The sequence below is a fragment of the Pseudopipra pipra genome, chromosome 7 (genome assembly GCF_036250125.1).
Source record: "Pseudopipra pipra isolate bDixPip1 chromosome 7, bDixPip1.hap1, whole genome shotgun sequence".
Classification (NCBI taxonomy): domain Eukaryota; kingdom Metazoa; phylum Chordata; class Aves; order Passeriformes; family Pipridae; genus Pseudopipra; species Pseudopipra pipra.
The window spans coordinates 166543-190588 of NC_087555.1; the positions used below are offsets into that span (position 1 = coordinate 166543).

The following is a 24046-nucleotide window of genomic DNA, read 5'->3' on the forward strand; positions in this document are numbered from 1 at the left end:
TGGCTAAGGGAAAAAGCCACCACAAAAATCCTCATCCCACTGTTCAGCTGATAGAGCCCTGTCAGCAACGTCACTCCTGACTCCGGTCCCAGTTTGGGTTTCTGGAGCACCCAATGAGGCATCAAGACTGGGGGGAGAGAAACCACAGAGCCACACATTGCTGCCTTTCCCAGGGAAAATGTCTGAACAGGATTAAATTGCTCATCAAACTAAAAACACAAAGCCAGGTTTAATGCCTCACACTGAAGTAACCATGGTTCAGAGCAGAATCAGCAGATCTCGGATAGTTATCACATAGGGAAGAGTCAGCAGGCAGGGCATGATCTTCCCTTGCAAGGAAACGGTGAGTATGGAGACAAGGGTGATCCAATTAACCAAGCTTTATGGGGATTTCAAAATGGCATGTGGCAATGCTCTTAAGCACTTAAAGAATACCCAAAAGCTCTTAAAGAAACTGAGCTGCCACGGCATAAGAGGGAGAGCCCTCCTGGGATTAGTAACTGGTGAAAGGTCAGGAAGTGAAGAGCAGGAGTAGGACTGCATCTCCCAAGGGAGGGTCTGATGCATCCTGCACCTCCCTGAGTGCTCTGAAAAGGCCAGGACACAGCAATGTGAAAGCAGGATGGCCACCAAGGCCAGAGAAGCCAACAAAGGCAAAAAGGCCATAGTGAAACCCATGATTCCGGGCAGGGACAAATTGTGCTCAGAGGCAAAGGCTGGGTCAGGTGATTCACCTCACCCCTCTCTTGTGCAACACCTGGATGAAAGGAGCTGCTGGTGCCAATCTCATCTGCTTCCAAAACCATCACACAGCTTGAATTTGCATGCAGGTTTCCTGCATTCAGGTTCCCTGAGACTGCTCCTGCAGGAACCCACCATGGGTTGGTTTCAGAGGTACCTGTGCTGTAAATAAAGGGCAAAAGAAACAGGTACGAGCATGCAAGTGGCTTCATAAAGGGTGGGAAACGTAAGGATTAGCCAGGGAAGAAGGCATCAGGGGAGGGGAGAAATAACCCCACACAGGGAAAGGGCTCACTGCACATACTGGAACATGCAAGAGTGGCAGCAGGTCAGAAGTGCCAGGTCTCTGCTCTGCCAGCCACATTCAGGGCCAGAAGGAGCAGGAGTCACTGGAGGTTGAACTCCCTGGAGCTCCCTGGGTGCTGGACCAGCCACACTGCCTGTGCTGGGACTGTTGACGACCATCATCGTGGTGCCTGCTGGCACCCGCAGCCACCTCCCTGGCAAGCTGCCCTGGGCAGAGCATGCAGGGGCAGGGATGGAGGAGGGAAGTTCAGCACTACTATTCAAAGGAGAAAACAGGGCTTCTTCATGGCCTGGGGGCTCCACCTCCACACGTCACCCTGCCCCGTACACGGCACAGCCAGACAGGCGCTCCAGCTCACAAGGAGGTGACCAGGAGCTGGGCTGCTGCAAGGACAGCCGTGGCCAGGCTGAGTCACGACCAGCTGGGTCCCAGGCAGACGTTCCTGTGGGCTGGGGTATGACTGGTGACGTGGGAAGTTAGGGAAGGATGAGGAGTGCAAGTCCTTTTTTGTGAGCTGGGAGACACCTCCTCCCCCACCAGACAGCAAACCTACAGATGCATCCCCAGGTGACTCACAGAGGTTCAAAGCTCAGACTGACCCGTGGCTGTGGTGAAGATATGCATGGGAAGGGAGTCAGTGCCAGTGTGCCCTGGCCAGGGAGCTGAGGAGAGCAACCATACTGCAGCAGAGACCCAGTGTTCCCAACAGTCCCACTGCTCCTCACCAGCTGCCACTGTCTCATTAAGTACAAGGTAAGAAGTGTAGCTGAGGGCTGGAGTTGCACCAGACCATGGCATGACCCAGGGTCTGCTGCCAGCTGATGGAGAGGAGAACCTGGGAGTCATCTCAAGGAAGCCATGGTAGCCCCCCAGCTCCACTGCACCCAGCCAGCAGCTGGCAGGAGCTATCCAGGCTCTCCTGCCTGACCCCAGCCTCCACAAGCTTTCCCTGGCAGCCTTGGAGGCAGCCAGCTCCACTCTGCCACTACCCACAGCACCAGCATGTGCCTCAGTGCTGGAGTTGACTGGGGTTATGCTGGAAAAAGCCATCACAGATGCTTAGCTCCAGGCAAAAAAGGAAGCCATGGGCACAATGCAGCTCATGGCTACACCCGGAGCATGAGCAGAAGGTCTCTCTACGCAGCATAAGTCACAGTCTCCACGGGCCAAGAGGATGGGGGTGCTTGCTTGTACAAGGTCTGTAAGGAAAACTTTCTAGGGCAGACAAGCCAGCCAGTGGAAGGAAGGAGGAGGGAGGCTCCATGCTCACACCAGGGACTTCCTTGGGTTAGATGAAGGGCTGGGACCAGCTCTGTGTGACTCACTGTGCTTTTCTGAGCTGTGCTGCTGCCCTGATGCAACCCTTGCTCCAGCAGGAACCAACTGCGAGGGGCCATCACTGGTACTGGGAAGAAACATGGAAGGAGTAAGAGCTGCTATTAAAAATTATCCCTTTGCAACCCGCACACCAAAGACACTGGCTGCTGGAAAGGGAGAATCCCCTTCCACCCACCACTTTGTGTGCAGCTGAAAATATCCGCCGGTACCACCAGATGGACAGGATACCCAGGCTCCTCTCAGACACAGTTCTCCGAACAGCCTTCAAAGGCGAAATCACCAACAAGGAAGCAAGCAGCTCAGAAAAGTAGTCCCAAATTTCTCCAGTCCCGAGCTGTTGCGCATTTGCTGCTTACTCACTTCTTGCCAAGCCTAGAGCTGCCGGGTTGGGCCCCCGCCCTCCCCTCTGGCACAACTACTCCTTACAGCTTGGAAGCTATTTTTTTCCCCACTCTGCTATCTTAAAAAAGAAAGAAAGAAAAAAAAAGGCGTGAAAGCTTTTATCATCCTGAAAACATGCCAACTGCGAAGGCGACTCTGTGTCTCAGACGCCTGTTTCCTGGCAGATTTTAAGTCCTTTGCTCAACTGCTCGGATGGCGGGGGCAGGAGATGCCTGCAGCAGCAGGCTGTGAACTGGAGTTCTAAACACTCACATGTTTAACTACTGCTAAATTACCAGGGGACCAACATTTTCAAACAGCAGGCTAAGAGCTGCACACACAGCCAAGTGGCCCATTCGAGGTGAAGTGATGCTGTGCAAGCAGATGAAGGGCCACTAGCACAGCTACAGGAGGTACCAAGGGGGGTCACATGGCTCAACACCTCCACCTGGGTACAGCTGTCACGCAGCACAGAGGGGGGTCACCCTGCTCAACACCTCTGCCTGGTCAGCCACCCCTTCACTTCCCAGAGAGTGAGGCTTCAGCTCTGCTGGCACCCAGTCGTTTGAAGGGAAAGGATGGGACCAAGCGAGCAGGGTGAGCAGGGGAAAAGTGCTGGATGTCTGCACTACTGGTGCCCAAATTTCCAGTGAACAGCTCTGGCTGTAACCAGTTCGTGTGCTGGGAAGTTCATGCATAGCCTGAGAGGTGGGGACAGCCCCTGCCTTGCTGCTGTCCTGGAAAGAGCTACACACACAGAGCCCTTCACCCCAGCAATACTTTTTGGGGCTCCAAAGTGCTTGGAGCTGGTTTTGTACACAGAAATCTCCTTTCCAGCCCCAAACAGCAGGGGCTCTTAGAAAGGGTGGGTAGTCACGAGTGGATTTTTGGACTGTGTGGATCTGATGGCACATTGGACCCATAGGAGTATAAGGCTTTAGTTTATGCCAGAGCACAATGTACCCTGAGGCCATCAAGATATGTAGGGGCAGAATCCATCTCTATTTTTGGGCTGACAGGGGGATCCCAGCAGCTGACTGTTCTGGAAGCTGAAGTGAGCCTGACCAGGAACAAAGGGCAGAAATACCCCCTTGTGACTGGCCCAGAGGCCCCGTGTATCCTTGGCATATACTCCCAGGAGAGGGTATTTCAAGGACACAGAAGGCTTTTGGGATAGCTGCTGTGGAGACAGGAAATCAGACAGCAGAATACCTCACCTGGTTTCTCAGAGGATCCTTCTGCTGTGGGACTGCTGAGGTTGTAGAACAACAGGTACTGATGGACAGACCAGATGGTACGGACTGGAGTCCAGGGCAGCCAAGTGGTGCCACCATCGATATTGTTAATGTGTTTTTCTCCATTCCTTTGGCAGCAGAATGTAGGCCACAGTTTGCTTTCACGTGGAGAGGTGTGCAGTACACCTGGAACTGACTGCCTCAAGGATGGAAACACAGCCCCACTATTTACCATGGACTGCTCCAGACTGCACTGGAGAAGGATGAGGCTCCAGAACACTTAAGAGCACATCCATGACATCACCCTACGGGGGAACACGGCAGAGGAAGTTTCTGAGATCTTCACCTTTTGTCCTCCAAGTCTCAACTCCACCCCGCCAGAGTGGGAAAGGGGAGGGAAAGGGAGAGCGAGAGAGCAGTGTCTGCTTTGGGAGAGTCTCTGTGGGGGCACTGAATTGGGGAGTACCATTCCTAAACTACAACAAGGTAGAAGGCTATCTCTTGGCACATGACCCACAGCAAAACCTACCCTAGCACATAGCTATAACCAGCCCTGCTGCCAGCTGAGGATTTTCCTTAACATTTCAATCCAGGCCATCCAAGCATTGCTCCAATTCTTCGGTTACTTGGAACCACCTGCAAAAAGAAAACTAAGTAGCTTGGGAAGGCAGGGATTGATGGCCTTTCAGATTCACTTTTTTTCCCTAGGGACTAGTTCCTGGGAAGAACGTGCCATGCCAGCTGCCTCCTGTGCCTCCTGCCCTGCACACACACTTCTCTATCCACTTGAGAGCCCAGTTCACTAATAAGAGGAGCAGCCTTCATCCTCCTCTGTACTTAGAATCATGGAATAAGAGAATTATACAATGGTTTGGGTTGGGAAGAACCTTAAAGACCATCTTGTTCCAACTCCCTGCCATGGGCAGGGACACCTTCCACTTGCCCAGGTTGCTCCAAGCCCCATCCAACCTGGCCTTGGACACTTCCAGGGATGGAGCAGCCACAGCTTCTCTGGGCAACCTGTGCCAGGGCCTCCCCACCCTCACAGGGAAGAATTTCTTCCCAGTATCCCATCTAACCCTGCCCTCTGGCAGTGGGAAGCCATTCCCACTTGTCTGGTCACTCCAGGCCCTTGTCCAAAGTCTCTCTCCAGCTCTCTTGGAGACCCTTTAGGTAATGGCAGAGGGGAGGGCTCTAAGGTCTCCTCAGAGCCCTCTCTTCTCCAGGCTGAACAATCTCAATTCTTGGATGTCTTCACCTTCTTCATCTCCCACCTTCTCCTCATTTAAGCACAAGGATGGCTGCAGCTGGGGCCAGCCAGCCCGAAAGCAACAGGCTGGAGGACAGGACACAGTCAGCATCTCTCCGTGCCCTCTGCCAGCAGGAAGCTCCCGCCAGGCCCTGGGGGAGCAGGGCTGTCATGGTGACATTTCTCTAACAGGCAGCATCAGTGACAGTGTCTGCACTGCCAGAGCCAAGTGGCATCAGGCAAACTGCCTTTGTTCAACAGTCCAGCTTAAAGAGAGAAAAACAGCAGTACTACCAGTGTGGCAGGAGATAGGTATGATCAAGGTGCCAGCCACCCCCATTGCAGGTGGTTTTAGGCATTAACTTGGGTCAGAGTCAGTTGCAGCAGGTTGCTTTCCCAAAGTTAAGAAGCATCAGTAAACTTTTTTTTATGTTCAAGAGACAGCACTGATATTTTTGTGTGCCAAACTGGGATCATCTCCAGCAGGGGATGGCCCTGCCTTCAGCTGTGCCCCATGAAAATTCCCTAGGGTTTTGTGAACACTGGTGTCTGGAGGAAGGAAAGGCCTTCCCCCACTGCAGAGGTTCCCAGCCCCAGACATGCAAGTGACCAGCTGAAGTTCACAGCCTGCAGGCAGGACACATTTTGGGACACTTCCTATAGGGCAGGCCAAACAGGGAACAGAAAGGCCAAAAGGGGGGAGCATCACCCATGGGAAGCACATGCTTTTAAGGCCAAGAGAAGGGAAGTCCATGAGGTAGACATGATCCGCAGAGATTTCTCACTGCTTGTGTTGCGTGAGGCAGTAGCAGTCTCTTGATTCACTGTGCACAAGGAAAAAACAATTGTTTTAAGTCGTTTTTCCAGCGATGGAAATAAGCTCATATTTCAATTCCTATTTACCAAAACAGGAGCCAAACTCAGTGCTGTATGAAAGTGTGTTTATTCCAAAGCTAAATTTCTCACATAAAACAATGTCTGTGAACAGCAGCATTCATCCTGACAGATCTCCAACAGTCTCCTGGGCTTGGAGTCCTGACCCATTCCAACACAGCACTTGGGAATCTCTTTTCAGAGTTGTCAGGAAGGGGAGGGAAACGACAGAAAACAGATGCATGGCCATTGGCACAATTTCAGAAATTGTGCCTGCTCACAAGAAGAGCAAATGTATCAAGACACTTTGCAGGGAGATTAATGCCTGTACAAAGATCCCACAGAACACCCTGCTCCATGCAGACTGCCTGCAAAGAGGCAGCTGCCCCTATCAGGAGAGAGCTGTGTTATTCTTGCAGACAGAAACCAGGGCTGTTGGATTTAATTATCTGCTGAACTGCTTCCAAGGACCGAAGTAGTTGAGAGGTCATGTCAGAGATGTGCTCCTTCACAGCCCAGAGACTTTGCACCCTGGTGCGCTGCTCTGGTCCCAGCTGGCACTCTAGAGGGGATTCCCTTCTTCCCCCAGCCTCAGCCTCTTGGAGAGGTGGTTGCTGATGGCCAGGAGGGGGTTGGCTCTGTACTTGGGATCGGTGATAACCTCATGAAACCGAGCCACTTCCTTCTCTCTGAGGAAAGAAAAACAACACCCAAATTCTCTAAGTGCCTCACACAAAAGAAACTGAGCAGATAAGGACCAAACTCATAAAGCAGTGGATTTCTGTCGAGACAGAGTGATCCTGGGTGTAAATCTCAGAAAGAGACAGTGCAAGAAATAAACCTAATTTAGCCAAGGGCAAAGCTCAAATTGCTGCCAGCTTCATGGGAGCCAGAGGCTTGATCTCATGCCACAGAGACAGAAACAATCTTGTTAGTGCCCAGCATCACTTGGAAATGGTTATTTCAGAACTTTTCCCTAGTAGATCAAGGGACTGTGGGTATCTGGTAAATCACCAGGAATGAAAATTACTTCAGACTGCACCAGCACAAAATCAGATTCTCTTCTGAGAGCTCATCTACTGACTTTCATTGCTGAAAGGCTTGGTAATCCTATGTGCAACACTAGTTAGATGCCATGGGAAGAGCAGCTGCTTGCTGTGGAAATGGTCTTGTCTTAAAAAGCAAGCACCCAGGGAAAAACAAGAACAGAGTAGGAGTGTAAAAGAAAACCTGTGAGTTTTCACACAGCCACATCCATTGCAGCATCCCCATCTCCCTCAGGCTGCCAGGCTCTCCACATGCTTGCCAGACACACAGTTGTTGGCATTCAACTCCCAAGTAGTTGCCTTCCCTTCAATGCCAGCCCTGCCCCTGGCAGAGGGAAGAGAGGAGCCAAATCTGAAGCTTGGGTTGTGGCAGATGGGGCAATATGGTGAGTCGTAGGGAACCTCCTACCCTAACTAATATCCTGGGAAACAAACCTCAAGACCTTACTCCAAGCTATTTCCCTCCCAAGAAGCACAGATTTCCCAGACCGCTAAAAAGTAAAGAAAGGCAGAACTGAGCAAGGAAGGCATCCCAGCACCAACAGTGGCCAATTTCTGACAGAGAAGGGTATTCATGGAGTGTGCTGGAGATCTGTAGCCTGACTGTTCAGCCTCAGTTTGAAGTTGAATGGCTCAGAACTGACAGAAATCCTGGAAACATGAAAGCAAACACTGCCAGATCACAGTGCCTAGCCCCAAGAGAGCTGTGCTGAGTGAAAATGAAGTTCTTGATGCCTAGTGGCAGTATAAACTATCCAACAGATTACACAGAGGAATAAGGAGTTGCCAGACTAAGCCCAGGAATCATTCAAAAGCATTTAAACTCTCCATCCTTGTTGATATTCAAAAGCCATGTGGACATGGTCCTGAGCAACCAGTTCTAGGTGACCCTGCTGGTTGGACCAGGGGTCCCTTCCAATGACCCCCAGGGGTCTTTTCCAGTCTCAGCCATTCTGTAAGGCTCAGCAAGGACTGGACACTGGTAACTGGGTACTTACAGGAGCCGATGTTTCTGAGCTTGTTTCATCAGACAGAAGTCTGATGGTTCTGCCTTTGCTATATGGCTGTGGAGAGAAGAAACAAAACAAGTGAGCGAGTGTTAGAGAAGAGCAGCAATTTAGAAATGGCTGCGGAGACGGAAGCAGTCCAGGAATTCTGCATCTGCCTTCCCAGAGAGGACAGGTAATCGTCCTGCATGGAAATTGTCCTGAAAGGCAGTTATTTCACAGCCAGGCACTGCATGGAAATGCAAACTCCTTCTGGCACAGACTGACAGAGCAGGAGGCATTGCAGAAAAACCGGATCGCTTAGTTCCAGAACTGGTCATTAGCTGTCCATGCCCGGATCACTTTCTGCTTATCACTGACCTCCAGGTCAAACCGATCCTGTTGCTTAGAGAAAAGATTCCATTGAACTTCCTCTCACTGCCACACGTGTCACCTCTGCACGGCTCACATTCCCTACTGACACTGCAGAGCCCCAGCCTCGGCAGCCATCCCTTACAGACAGTGCTATGTACACTCAGCAAGAAGCATCCATGGGATACTGCCAGCCCTGCTCTGGATCCCGCAGTGGGACCACTGGGATACAATGTGTTGGAATGCAGGATGGTGCACTGTGCGCAGCGGAGGCACAGCAGCAGGTATGGATCTGCACTTTCTGTAACCCACTCCTGACTCCTGGGCAAAGTCCAAGGAGACCAGAGGTGTAATCCCATCCCACACAGTGCCCGATGCCAAGCAGCAGCAGAGATTTACCACAAAGGCAGTGCTGAGCCCCAGCAAGGGACACACAGGAAGGGCAGCGATTGCTTTTGGGACTTGAAGTGCATAAGGGGAGCTGCTGGTAGAACTGGACATTAAGGAAAGGAGAAGAAACTTCCATTCTTCAGCACTAGACAGATATAAAAGTTAATAGGAGAAACAAGTTGGGAAGTGGGTCTGTCTCCATGGGGTAGCTCCTCTCCTATTTGCCCCGAGGCTGAGCCCCAGCAACAGCCCAAGGGGGAGGAAGAGGGTCTGCCTCTTACCCCTCTGTTGGGGCAGATTCCTCAAGGAGGAATCTTCCCATACTGGTGGGTGCTGGGAGCTAGAACCTTCCTCACCAGATCTGCCCCAAAGGTTAGGAAACACAACAGTTCCTTGCCTTCTCTTCAAGACAGCAGGATCTGGTCTCTTGCTGGCAGTGTTACGGTGACCTCCTCTTCCTATTTCCCTCTCTGACATGTTACCCTCCATCCTGTTATTTTGCCTTTTTTCCCCCCATTCTTCCTTTCCTCCTACTCACTTGCCTCATATTCATTCACCTTACTCACTTCCATCACCCCTCTCTACTCAATCAGCTCCTGCTCATTTCCCTCCCCTCCCCTCCCCTCCCCTCCCCTCCCTCCATTCTTAACAGCTCAGCACAGGAACAATTTCTTGTCCCAGTTTGCCTGGAATGCTTACAGAAGCCCAGGGAAATCCCTTCTCAAGTTGGATGGCAACCCATGGTCACCAGAGCAGGGCTTGCCAAACCCGTGTGTGCCACCAAGTCACCATGGCAGCCCCTTCAGAAATGAGCAGCTCTGCAGAGGGTGACAAAGCCTAAAGGAAAGCTATTCTAGAGTACATCCCAGGCTGGACTTCCCTCCAAAACCACCAGCACATTGCCTGTTCTCTTGGACCACGTTAGCAGCCCAGATTCATTACACTTCATTGCCTTCATTCATTATAAAACAGAATAAAAACCTCCCTGTAATGCGCCTTTACCCTGCAGGAGATCAAATTCTTGGAGAATCTAATCTTTTATTAATAATGATGACAAATCACCAGAGTATTACCCTTCCTTTCTGCAATGATTCAAATCCTGTAAAAGCCTCCTCTGATCATTTCAAACACTTCTGCACACACATCCAGGAAGCCAGAAGCCAGCAAGGGGAAGAAGAGCCCTGTAGCTCCTCCATGCCATTACTGAAGGGGGGCTGCTTTTGGGTTGGCATGTCACAGGCAAATCTGGCTGACATCACCCAGTGTCAAACTCCCATCTCCACTGTGCTGACTCAGGCTTCCAAAAGGACAGACTAGGGATTCCACACCCCCACAGGAGGTCTGGGGGAGGGAGGGAGCTGACAGCACATCTCCAAGCCTGGAGATTCGTGCAAGATCACCAAACACTTCCAGGTGTGCCACACACCCTCTGCTATGAAGGGCACTACAAAAGAGAAGGTCATTGCAGTTGCTGGGAGGAGTATTTTGGCCAGTGTTTTGCCTTAAAGCATCCTGCAGCAGATGGCCAGAAAGGGATAAGACTGGAGGAATTCTGACTGGAGAAGAGAAGGCTCTGGGGAGACCTTAGAGCCCCTTCCAGTTTCCAAAATGGCTCCAAGAGAGCTGGAGAGGGATCCTGGACAAGGGTGTGGAGTGACAGGACAAGGGGGAATGGCTTCTCGCTGACAGAGAGCAGTTTTAGATTGGATATTGTTGGGGTGTCCTGTGCAGGGCAAGAGTTGGACTTCATGATTCTGATGGGTTCCTTCCAACTCGGCATATTCTGTGATTCTGATAACAAATTCTTCCCTGTAAGGGTGGTGAGGCCTTGGCACAGGTTGCCCAGAGATGCTGTGGATGCCCCATCCCAGGAAGTGTCTCAGGCCAGGTTGGACAGGGCATAGAACAACCTGCTCTAGTGAAAGGTGTCCCTGACAATGGTAAGGGTTTGGAACGAGATGGGCTTTAAGGTCCCTTCCAACCCACACCAGTCTGTGATTCTAAGACCAAGGCAAGTGTACAGCCACATCTCCACTCTTTGCTGCTCAGAGACCTAGTGCCAGCTGCACTTTATAGACATGCAGCAAGCCCTCCACGGAGCTGTTCTCACTGGATTTGTCAGGTCCCACCTGAACATACAGGCTTCCTTCAGCCCTGACAACCTGTGGCAAGGAGCTGTGCAAAGCAGCAAGCCTCCTGCTTGTACTGAACCTGTTACTCACTACATACATTTGATGTCCTTTAATTCTCATACTGGAAAAGATCACATCATGACAGAAAGGGGGCAAAGCCACCCACTCAGGCTCAGGTAAGCCCTGGCCCCAAACTCCAGCCAAGCAACTGTCTGTTTTCTGCAAGACTTGAAGTTTTGCTTGTACTTTTGCTGTTCATTCCCACTGAAAGAGAGGGCAGGCTGAATAAATGGTGGCATATAGGAAAAAAAAAAACCCAAGAAAAAAATGCTCCTCGAAGAATTAGAAGCTTGTAGCTACGAGCTGAGCTGAAGGACACTTCATCCCGCAGAAAGAAGGGAAATACACAGCCCATCCCCAAAATGGCACGTACCTCTTGACTGGCTTCCTGCCCCTGCCACCTGTGGTCAGGTCAGAGAGCTCAGGTAGGGCTTCCATCAAGGGCTGCATGTCTCCCACCACAGGTGTTGCTTTTCGCTTTGCTTCGGCTTTTTGCTTCTGCTTCATTATCTTCACACTTTCTATTTCTGAATCAGAAATAAGGCACTACTGAAGGAAGGAGAAGTGTCTGCAGGAGATAACCCTTGAGCTAAGAAATGAATAGACTGCTTAACCACCTAGAGGAACAACAGGCCAGAAGTGACCTAAACCAGGGAAAGACCAAAAATAATGCAGCTGGGTTATTCCCCCCTTACAGGTCGTGTTTGCTTATAACTCTATACATCCCTTCTGACAGTGCAACGGGAAATGAAATTCCCACACTGATTTTGTCTGAACTGCTCCCATCCCTTACACTGTTCATCACTCACAGCAACACAGCACAGGAGCCCTGGTGTGGCAAAAAACCCCACACTGACCTTGCATGGAACTGGGTGAGAGAAACAAGAGGGGAAGGGACAAACCAAGTACAGTCAGCTCCACATCTGGCCTTAAACAGGCACAGCCCCATCTCTGCTTTGCTGCTGGGACCAAACAGTGGTCTCCTAGCACAGGCAGAAAAGATGGACTTAATTTCAGTTGTTTACTTAGTTTGGAGCGAGTCAAGGTCTCACCTTCATGACTCATGGTGGAGTGCAAGCCACCAGATGCTGGATAAACTGGACCCTTGGAAAAGCACTGCATCAAGTGGCAGAGACAGATGGCTCTTCCTCAGAACCACGTTTCCCAGTCTCCCTGCAGCAGCTCTGACATGGTTGTGGGCACAGAAAGCTCCACAAATGTTATATCAGTCTCCCCTTCAGCCATGGGAGGTGGGCTTTGAAAGCCCACAGGCTTCTGCCTCAGTCCTTGAGGCTCCCTGCTGTAGTTTTAAGTCCCACAGCTGCCCAAGCTTCACAGAGCCAGCAGTTGCCAGGGCAAGCTCCAGCAGAACATGCCCTTTAGACAGCCCACAAAAGCCCAGGACTCATACAAGCTTCCAGCTGAATTCCAAGATGCCCCAACCTGACCCAGAAGTCCCTTGGACAACTGCAAGGATGAGCCTCAGTGCTGAGCTAAAAACTCCATGTGTGGACATGACAGAGTGCCAGAAGCTGTGGGGCCAAGCTGGTAGCACAGGCAGGCCAACAGCTTCCACAGAACTATTTTGGTGGGAGCAAAAAAGCAGCCAGTCCCACTTACAGACCACAATCTCGGGTCTAATCCTGCTCCCACAATCTCAAGGAAGCAGAACTCAAATTCACTGACTGGCTGCTGGCTCCTTTAATACCTCTGCCTTGTTTGCTCTCCAACTCGGCTGAGTTGAAGAGCAACAGTTTTTCATGAACTGCAATTCTGCTGTCCATGGATGTTTGTGACAAATCTGGATTGGAAACGCTTCTCCTCGCAGCAATCCCTGCCAAGAACACAGCTTTCTGTTCTGCATCACTTCTTTTTTTGGTCTGGCTTTATGAAGCTGACTACTTCAGTGCTTTCATAAACAGTATGTGCTTAAAATTTTCAGACACCTGATTCTGCACAAACATCCCAAATTCTTTTCCTATGAAGTCTTGTTCGTCTGAGGAGCCATGCAATATATATATTTTTAAATGCGCATACTTCTAATGTCTGAAGCATTACATAAGTTTTTTTCCCCTCTCTAGTCTCTCCTAAGATTACTTATTGGAATGGAAGAAAGCTCCAAGTTTTGCATTTGCTCCACTGGGCTGAACTTTGGTTCCCAGGGTCTTGGCATCCAGTGTCACAAGAGCAGCCCTGGGACAACAAGAAACAACAAACTCAGATTTAGGAAAACAGAGATGCAGTGGTAACAACCTCAGCTGTCCAAATTGGGTTCTCTTTCGGGGGGCAAAGAGTTCTTTCTCCACAAAAAAAAATTTTTTTTTAGGTACTTTTGTGCCTGTAAAGCACTTCTAACACATAGTATCTTCTAAGGGAGATCAATTTGGCCCGGAGTTTACTGTGTTGGTGTTCTGCTCAAAGCAAAGCCTCTGTATTTCATTTGTATTTCCTCAACTTAGTGATTTCAGAGACAAGAGAGAGGGAAAGAGGCCACAGCAGGGCCAAAATAACACACATGATCTTGGGAAAGATGGATGCTACAAAGGCATCAGGAGGGCAGGATTAAGAGAGTGTAGGGATCCTGCTTCTGGGCTTTTCCAAAGCAGCTGACCTTCACTAGCACAGCACTATACTTTGTGTCAAAGGGTTGCAGATGTCAAAGGCACTGTGAAGCTTTTGGGAGAAGGTTTCCTTCACACACAGAGTGTTAAATTCTCAGCTTTTTATCTAAGAGGAGCTAGAGACACCTTCTCTGCAAATGGTGAAATCACAGGTGAATGGACTTGAGCTCAGAGCTCAGGCGCACAGAACACATGGTGTAGCAGAAAACCATATCCCTCTGCCCCAAACACAATCTGCCTTCAACTCTGTTGGGCAAGAAGGTGTTAGGGGAAAAGCTTGTCCCAAGAACACCTCCAGGTGACACAAGGAATCCCTCTGCTACACTGGGCAGGACAGCATAGTCTCTTACTGCGCTGCAACACTCAAAGCAAAAATACAGACACTTCCCACAGGAAACAGAAGCATTTCTGCCATGGGCTGGTTTTGTTTAGCTCATATTTCACAGCCTCGAGAAAGGCCAGACTGTCTGGTAAGTGGGTTCACTGACCTGTAGCATATGGGAAAGAGCAGTAACACAACCAGCAGTGCCCAGAGTTCTCCCTTACTGCAGGCTCTCACCACAGAGGTTTGGGATGAGATGGTGGCAGCACAGGTCTCAGCTCCAGGCTGTCCTATCACCCCCATGGCTCCACTACACAGCCAGTCCTATCTGTACCAGGGCTTTAAAAGATACACTAAACTTACATGGGCGCAGTGTCCTATCTGGATAAAGAAGGAGTTTATGTAGTCAGATATATTACACGTGGAGAAAGATCAAAAACAGATGTGGGGCAATGACCCTTGGTGCTTAACACTGAGCAATACCTGGGACTTTGACCCCACCTGCTGGGGAGCAGGTGTGAAGGTTTCTGAGAAGCATTCAGCCCTTCCAAGCACTTAAACCCACACCCAATGAACAAGGAGATCCACCAGAGCCGTGCTCTGTGATGTGTGACATGCTTCACAGGAGTACTCACTCTGCAGCCATCTTTCTTTCCTCAGCTTCATCTTTTCTTTTTTGGAAAGAACTGTTTTTTCTTCTAAACCTAGAAGAGAAGAGACATGAGATGGAGCCTGGCTCCTGTACAACAGATTTCATTCAACCCTCGATGCTTTTGAATTTGCTGGCAGGTCAGGCAGGCTGCAGGCATTGCAGGGGCTACACTGCACCTCCAACTTTTAGCCAAACGAATTAAACCTGACTTGCTGTCAGTTAAAAAACAAGAAGCAAGTAGACCAGATCAGCAGCAGAGAATCCTAGAATGGTTTGGGTTGGAAGGGACCCTAAAGCCCATCTTGTTCTAACCCCCTGCCATGGGCAGGGACACCTTCCACTAGCCCAGGTTGCTCCAAGCCCTGTCCAACCTGGCCTTGGACACTTCCAGGGATGGGGCAGCCACAGCTTCTCTGGGCAACCTGTGCCAGGGCCTCCCCACCCTCACAGGGAATGATTTCTGAAGTATACCTGGGACAGCCCTGCAAGGAGCAGTCGATCACTAGCAGTTTGTAAAATAGGCTAGTACCTACTATTTACCAAATCCAGTATGGAAAGCAGCTGTTGAGCACTGGTATCCAAGACCAAGTAAAATAACATCACAAATATTTTTACTGGCGATCTGTTGCAGATGCTATAAAATTATATCTTATCTCTGGTGTTTAAAATAAAACTGACTTTAGTCAACTTTTCTCCTGAAATGTACTGGGAATACCGGAATGCCAATGGAGGAACAAGCTCCTTAAAGATCAGTCCTCTCACCTGAGCTTATGCTTAAGCCTGGAAAAGAAAAAATAGCTTTCTTTTCCCCAAAAGAAATAGAAGAAAGGAATTCAATGCAATTCTGCAAACAACTCACTGAGGACAGCTTCTCTGAAGCTACAAATCTTTTAGAATTATTTAAACAAAAGCAGGATCATATTTTAGTAATTCCTTAAGATCAGAACAAGCCTGCTAGGGCTGGGGGGACCTTTCCATAAAGCCAGCAATCACCACCATGTTTTGAGTTTCTAGAAGACACGGAGAACAGAGCTTCTTCATATGCCAGAAAAATACATTCCTGCAGCCAATGGACCCAAAAAGCAAGAAATAAAACCATGTTTGTTGTGGCATCAAATCAGATGCCGAAACAACACATTGCCTGTACCAATAACCAACTCTGAGCTACCACCCCCATCACTCCACATTTCTGCAGCTTCAGGGAAAAAAAGGATGAATGATGGCCAAGTGGCACATGGCACCCCGATGATATCCAGAGGGCTGCCTGCACAAGACACCCTGGCTGCCCCAGCCTGCCTAGATTTCAGCCATGGCAGTGCTGGGAAGATCTGCCCCTCATCTGGAAACATGCTCATGATTTCACTGGAAAAACAGCGCCCAGCGGGATTTGTTAATGAAAATTAAAAAAACCCTGCAGTTCAGCCAGCTGGCCAATTCTAGTAATAACAGCAATTCAGGTTTGGGGGTTTTTCACCCCCCTCCAAATGGTAGTGGAATATTTAAGGAAACAAAAGCTGTTTTCTTGGCAAGAGCCCAATCTTGCTGCTGGCTGGGGATGGTGGGCGGCACCCAGGCCAGCAGCCGGAGATCTCCAGAGGGGTGCCTGGGGAAAAGGAGTTGGATCCCTCCCATGTCAGCAGCCAATTCCTGGCCTTTTCCATCACCTGCTTCCCCAGACACTCCATTTTCCATATCCCAACTCGCCCCTCAGAAGGCTGTTTTGCTGCTGGAAGGTGCCAAGTTGTGTTTGGCAACCTCGAGTTGTGATGCCGATTGCCAAAACCGCTGGAAACCCACTGGAGAACAGCGGAGGCAGAATTCGTCTGGTTAATTAACAGCACAGACTATCCCCATGGTAGTCTTTTATTCTTATTCAGCTTGCAAGCACCTTCGAGATCCAAGCCAGACCACAGCTTCACTTTAATTATTTTCCTGTGAAGTCAGAAGAGTTTGGGTCCCCTTTTCCAGCCCATTCCACAGGTAATTTAAGAACACTTGCCTTTGAAACCTTGTGTGTGCAGGAAAGGCAAGCAAGCCCCATGCACATTAGCTGAGGGTAATTTCCATACATTTGACAATTATTCTTTTTAGAGGGAATGTGTTTTTTCTTTCTTCCCTCTGATCTGCGCAGTACAAGACATCTCAAATATAAACAGATTACAAAAAACCCCACAACAGCTTTTTTCCCCCCTCAGATCAAGCGTTTGATACTAGTCCTGGCGATCCTCAGCATCCTGCTTTCATGGCAGAGAAGCGGATTTTTTTTTGAAGACAGCTTCCTTAATTCAAAAATCTTGGAGTTTTTTTTGGTAAAGGACTCAGACTAAAAAAAAAAATTAAATATATATATGCACTCATATATATATATATATGACTGCTTTTCATAAGGGACTCCTTAGTCTAAGCACATATATAAATCCTACCTTAGAAATCCCCATTTTATACATTCTAGGCATTCAGAAGGAAGCTGGACTGGGTTAAAGCTGTAACACCACAGGCTTCCATGCCCTAAGATTCAACTATTTGACTCCACAACTGAGAGGGTGAAAACACAGGTTTCACAGTTCCAGGAAACTACACTACTTGGAGGATTGGCCATGAGCAGAAATATCCAATAACCTATGCAGTGCCACGTGGACAAATAGTCCTTCGAGCACCAGGCATCTGCTCCCCCCTGCACAGCTGCAGCGAAGCACTAAGCTCCACCTTGGGTATGAGGTATCAAGAAACAACATGTAATATTAATTATTATTCCCAGAACCCTGATATACATAACAGTAAAAGCTGTTGCTGCTCAAAACATAATATTTTGGCAAATTGAAGTTAAATAACAACAGATGTGTTAATTTTAGCCTCGGTTGTATAACGGCAGCAAAAATGAGCATATGCCTACAGTTGTGGGCTGAGTTCACAAAAGAAGTCACAAAGAGTACATCCAAAAGCAGAGGACTGGGTGTGGTTTTGGGTTGTTTTCCTGAATGACACAGTGTCACTTGAAAATTGTCCTCCAGCCCTTGTCCAGTGAAAGGGCCTGGGAAATGGTAACTGCAGTCTCCTGAGGCACACGCAGTGGCGTGACCTGACAGAGGTCAGTGCACAGCAGCTGAAGGTGTTCCCCAGGAAGAGAGCTGAGGGACCACATGGGCCAGGCAAAAAGTCAGCCAAGATGTCCTCTGGTAGAGGCGATGCTCCACGGGAGCCATCCTGGCAGCTCCCTGCCCTCATCCCAACCCACAGCTCCCAGTCAGTGACCTCCAGCTCCACTGCTCCAGAAAGCATTGACTGCAGAAGCGTCCGAGGAACCCATGTCAGTAGTGGGACCAAGGCTTGGAGGTGGTAAGGACAGAGACAGGGAGTGGGTATCCAATCTCTTTGCTCTCTTGCTGTTAGAGGAGCCCCAAGAGACAGCTTGGTAGCCTGTATGTGAGCACAGAGACCACATTCAGGTTTTACCCAGCCCAAGCCCTGCCACACCCTGAGCAGGCTCGGGAATCAGTGCTGGAGGAAAAGATGCCAGCTCCTGTTGAGGCAGGGCAGGTTTCACCATGGATACAGCATTTGCCTTTTATGTTCCAAAACAAGCTACATTATTTTTGTTCACCATTGTTACACCGGCACACAAGCTTCCCTCCTGCCCTGACGAAGAAGGCATCCTACATCATGTGAGATCTGCATTCTCCAACCCTCCAGATCCCCTGGTTATTTAAAGCAAAGCCTACTTCCAAGCCTGGCTTCCCATTGGAAACCCAGGGGAGCAGCGTAACTTGTGTCCTCACACCAAGGTCATGCCTCTGCCAGGCCTGGTAAACATCCCCAGGCTCCGACCAGCTCCAGCATGGGCACGAGGCCTCCGTGTGCAGCAGAGCTGAGACTCAGCTCTTGGCAGCTGCAGAAGGGCACACATGACATGTGGGAGCACTTCCCCTCAGGAGGTGAACTGGGAAGGCACAATCTGCACAGCAGTCTGTGAAAGGCAGCTCCATAGAGAAAGTCTGTCCTTCCAAGCGATGTCTGAAGCACACCCAGCCCCTGCCACAAGGCAAAAGTACCTCCTTCTTCTCCTCTTCTGCCCAAGGGCTCGTCCACTCTATGTGTCCTCATCTTTCCCACTGTGTGCTCTCAGCAGTCCTCCCCAGCACAGAGCCTGACCTCTGAAGGGTCAGTCACATAGAGGATGCTCCAAGTGGCCCAGCGTGTGCCACTTTTGCAGCTGGAAGGTTATTTTTATAACCAAGGCTGAAAGAGGCACCACGCTGCAGTAAACCCAGATTTGTGAATCACACGTGCCACAAGGACTGCAGGATGCCCCATCTGAGCCAGGTGCTTCGCACTGCCATTTCACAGCACAAAGAATCACAGAAAGGGTTGGGTTAGAAGGGACCCTCAAAGACCACCTAGTTCCAACCTCCCTGCCATGGGCAGGTACACCCTCCACTAGACCAGGTTGCTCCAAGTCCCATCCAGCCCTGTCTTAGTGGAGAAACACCCACAAGAAGTAATGCTGGAGGACAGCAGGATAACCATGTGGCCTCTGCTTTGTTCTGCTGATGAATTTCCATTAGTACCTCTCTTCTATCACCTCCATTCTGCTCCAAACACCCTGGAGGGCAGAAAATCAGGTCAGACCCATTAATAGTCCAGGACATTGAAACGCTGCTTTCATGTACATCTTGCTGGCTGTGGAAAATTTCTCATTAAAAAAAAAAATAATTGTAAATAACCCCATGTATTTCCTATCAGCATGTCCTGCAGAAAGCATCCTTTTTTGATTTTTTTTTTCCATTTAAAGTAACTTGTTCTTATTACACTGCAGATGCACAGTTTTGCTTGAATATAGGGGGTACCACTCACCATCCTTTCTTCCTGCTGCTTGCACATTTGTCCTTTCTCTGGCAGTCTTGCACAATTACAGTGAGCAAAAGGCCAACCAACCTCTGTGTTCAGTAAATTTGGAGATACCCTCATACTGTTCTTCCACCAAGCATGGAAGTGGGAAATGGAAGGAAAAGGAGGAAGAGTTTTGAACTAACACAGGAAACATTTAGATTAGATGTTACAAAGAAATTCTGGACTGTGAGGGTGCTGAGGCACTGGCACAGGTTTCCCAGAGAAGCTGTGGCTGTCCCATCCCTGGAAATGCTGGATTACATTTTACTTACTTCCCTTCATGTTTCTTCTGCCCCCAGAAGAAAATAAAAAAACAAACAAAAAAAGGCAGGTCTCAGTACTCCCTCAGCTGGAATACTTCAAAACCCACAAAACATGCAACAAGGCTCACCCACAGAAGGGTGCCCTGGGAAACACATGCCGTTGTCAGGGACTTTCCAAGAACAGGTGTGACTTCCTTCAAGAAACAGGGTTTTGCAGCTTTGGGAGAACGAGTCTGCTTTCAAGAAAAGACATTTCAACCCCCTCTGCCCCTTTTCATGTACATGCAACAAGTATGTTTTTTCCAACAAAAAAGTTCTCCAAAAGTATCCTGAAGTTCTATAGCACAAATATTTTTGTTTGTCAAGGAATGGCAGGGCCAAGAAACTTGACTTTTTCTTTTCTTTCCTTGGTATGTATTTGCTCTCTGTGAAGCCCCATAAACTGTTTAAATACCTATGATCACAGTGAATTCAGTTTTATGCCCAGAAGCTCTCGGCAAGCTGCAGCTTCCAACCTCACAAAAGGTCACCCAGTCCAAAGAGAAGAGAGCAGCAGGGGCTGGGGCATCAGTGCACCATCCCTGGAGGTGTTCAAAAGGCACTGTGGATGTGGCACTTGGGGACATGCTTTGGTGGTATACCTGGCAGTGCTGGGGGAATGGCTGGACTCGATCTGAAAGGCCTTTTCCAACCTTAATGACTGTATGATTCTATGAACGGCAAAGCCTTCTTGCAATCAAGCTGATCCAAGGAGCTGCAGGTCTGCAGCAGAGCCTCAGATTTTCCCCACTCAGCCAAGAAACCTGATCATCCCGATATCCTGCCTCACAACTGTAAGCAGAGGAACCCCACCAGTGGCTTCTGAGGGTGACTTCATGGCCCCAGCCCCCTCAGAGAGGAGAACCAACCTTTGCTTTTACCACCCATGTACATCTCCAAGAAGTGCAGACAGTGGAGCTCAGGCCAAATGCTGCTTCAGGCAGCACCAGGGAAGGCTGGACCCTCCCTCACCTGGGGGAAACAACACTTGGCTTAAGATATTCCTTAAGAAACTTGAACCTCTCAGGTTCAAAAGCTGGTGAATTTGTACAGTGGCATTAAGCACTGCCATCCATTGCCATCTTCCTCTGCTGCAATTCAGATATAGGGGAAAGATACAGGCATATACATAAAATAAAAAATATATATATTCAGATATAGGGCTATGCAAGGACACCAAGACCAGACTCTCGGGGGAAGGCTCCCCTGGGAGTGTGGGCAGCCCTCACTTCCCAAAGAGACCAGCCTTCCCAAAGCTGCAGCACCCAGTCCTAGCAAAAGTTTTTCAGGTAAACAGCACATAACTCTCCTTGGGAGTACATCCACTATAGCTGCTCCTGCTGGTCCAACAGGGGTGCAGTGCCTCTGTTCCACTGCCAATTCTTTCCTTTGTGGAGAACTAGCAAGCCACTTGTCCTCCTTCTTCCATCCAGCACTCGCACTATTCCTGGGAAGTCGCTCATGAACTTGGGATATGAAGCACTCCTCCACCTGGCTCCTCTCCTCTGTGTCACACACTTCCAGACAAGTGACAGAGAGCAGCTGACCAGCTGGAGAGTGTCATTGCAGAAAAGGCCCTGGGGGTCCTGGGGCAACCAAGCTGAAGATGAGCCAGCCATGTGCTCTTGCAGCTTTGTCCTAGGAGTGCTGCCAGCAGCTCAAGAAGATGATCCTTCCTCTCTGCTCAACACTGGTGAGGCCACATCTGGAGTGCTGGGTCCACTCCTGGGCTCCCCAGTACAAGGAAGATACACACTTGGGGGAGTTAATCCAGCTGAGGGCCACTAAGATGATTTAAGGACTGGAGTATTTTTTACTTGAGGAGAGGCTGAGACAGCTGGAAGAGAGATCTCAAGGGAAATCCTATCAATGTGCATAATACCTGATGGAAAGAAGGAGAAGAGGGAGCCAGACTATTCCCAGTGGTGCTCAGTGACAAGAGACAATGGGCACACACTGAATCACTTATTTTTGGGATCATTTTTATGATTTTTATAACTGTCAGGAGGTTATGGAGTCTCCAGATCTCCATCCATGGAGATATTCAAAACCTGACTAGACACAGTTCTGGACAGCATGCTGTATCTGATCCTGCTTAAACAGAGGCTGAACTAGATAATCCTGAAAGGTTCCTTCCAACCTTAATGATTTTATGATTATTTGCAACATCCAAAACAAAAAATTCAGATTTTTTCACAGGTGCACCTACTTTCAATGCTCCTGAAGAGGGTGATCCTTGGAAAGATACTTGCTGTAAAAACAGAACACTTGCCTGGCATAGCATGGGAAAGCACTGGCAGAAGATTTGTTCATTCCTACCTTTGCCTGCAGCTGATTTCAAAAAAGTGCCACGAGCAGAGCACATGAGGTTATTAGCACAGATCAGCTCTTGACTCCAGCCTCAGCACACGCTGACTGTACAGGGTGACACGCAGGGTTCTGCCATCCAGCTCATGTTCCACACGGCAAGAGCACTAGAGATACGGAGAGACGGAGCTTCCCAGCAGCCCCAACAGGACATGACCCACTTTCCTGGCGGGCCAGCATGGTGTGGACAGATCCATTCCCTCGGGAGCCCATCCTCAGTTCATGTGCAGCGAGGAAAGCACACAGATCTGTGACTCCCTTGGCAGAAAGGGATGTGCCCTTGCAAAAACAGTGCCCTTGGGAACTGTCCTGGTTCTGGCCAGGACAGGGCTAATTTTTGCAGTAGCCAGGAGGAGCCATGGCAAGGACCTGGAGGTTATTCTGTACCAGAGGGAACACTAAACTGGAGAGTACCATTCCTAAACCACGACAGGTTTGCCATCACAACCTAAAAACAAGGTACTGGGGACACGAGGAGGTGTCATTCTGAGCTGTTTTCTTACTTTCTGCAGCAAATATTTTTAAGGTTCTTACAAAACCACGGACACCACCAAGGTGAACCACCAAAGTAGACTCCACAGAGTCCACAGCACAATTTGGACAGTCGGCCTTGCCTTTCACACAGGATAAAAATTTATAGTGTAACAACAAAAACACATGCACAAGAGTTATTTGTGTGGATATTGCAGTTCCAATAAAGGGCAATGAGAAGAACAGAACAGCATTTCTATAACAGCTTAAACAGCAACAAATCTCTGGAATGAGATTTATTCTGAGACCAAAAGTAATTCATATTTACCAATGGATAATTCTCTCCTCAGGGCTTACGAAGGGAGACAGAATACCGAAACATTCCTATGCTCTTTGACAACGCCTTATAGGCCTGTATCTGAAAGAGATTTTCCCCAAAATATCCTTTCCTTTCCTGCTAATAGGATTACCTTTGACTACACTGTCCTTTGAGAAATTTCAAAAAGCAGCAGTTCAGTATCTCTGCAGTATTACACAGTAAAAGATCTAGATCTGAAAGAGTTGGATTTTACCTGGTGCTTGTAATTTATGCAAAAAGCAAGAAAAAATTAATCTACCTTAATTTTCTTGCCTTTTAACTGTATATTAGCTAGTAGACAAATTGGCATTCCCTAGGGAAATTTTCCATCTCCAACTACTGGTTCCTATAACCCCTCTTGTGCTGATTTTGGTACCTGGCATTTCTTTTACGAGAACATTTTTACCCTATCCCTTCATATCTGCTCTTTCAGCTCCTTAGAGAAGCCAGCTCTGCTCGGCTGTACTTGTTATTACATTCTCAGTGGATGGATTCAGTGGTGACCCTGCATTTTATTGCAGAATCAGAGGATGGCTTGGGTTGGAAGGGCCCTTGAAGATCATCTAGTTCCAACCTCACCTGCCACAGGCAGCTTTTTATGCTGCATTTCCCCTCAAAGTCAAAGCAGTGGCTTGATGGGGTGCTGGGGAGAGGAGAGGGGATGGACAACAATAGGGAAAAGAGAGGAGAAAAAAAAAAAGGATTTAAAGATGCTCAGAGGACAGAGGGACAAAAGCACAGAGGGACAGGCTTCCACAGCAGACAGGCAAATATGCCACTGTCAGGTGCCACTGCAGCCCTGGCAGCAGACCATTTGCACACAGGAGGAGGTGTGAGACAGTACCTAGAATGAGCTGTGGAGTTGTTTGCTGTTTCTCAGGGATTACAGCAAGCACTATAATCTGTTACATGCAGAGCCCCACCTTCCCCCCTCTCACAGATAATGCATTTCATGG

At 49.0% G+C, this 24046-nt stretch overlaps 1 protein-coding gene across 5 annotated transcripts in view; it reads right to left on the reverse strand.

Annotated features, from left to right (window-relative positions):
• SLX9 (SLX9 ribosome biogenesis factor) overlaps positions 1-24046 on the reverse strand; it is a 56099-nt gene that overhangs the window by 6749 nt on the left and 25304 nt on the right. The window contains exons 3-6 of one of the 5 annotated variants that reach the window (XR_010431781.1): positions 14689-14757; positions 11484-11637; positions 8169-8234; positions 3985-4638 (exon numbers count right to left, since the gene is read on the reverse strand). Coding sequence is in view for 4 of the 5 variants with exons in the window: in XM_064660120.1 (XP_064516190.1) it covers positions 6687-6813; positions 8169-8234; positions 11484-11637; positions 14689-14757 (416 nt within the window). In the remaining variant the exon portion in view is untranslated. Of the gene's footprint in view, positions 1-3984; positions 4639-6178; positions 6814-8168; positions 8235-11483; positions 11638-14688; positions 14758-24046 lie in introns of those variants that run through there. The other 4 variants (XM_064660122.1, XM_064660120.1, XM_064660121.1 and 1 more) reach the window with 4 other exon arrangements.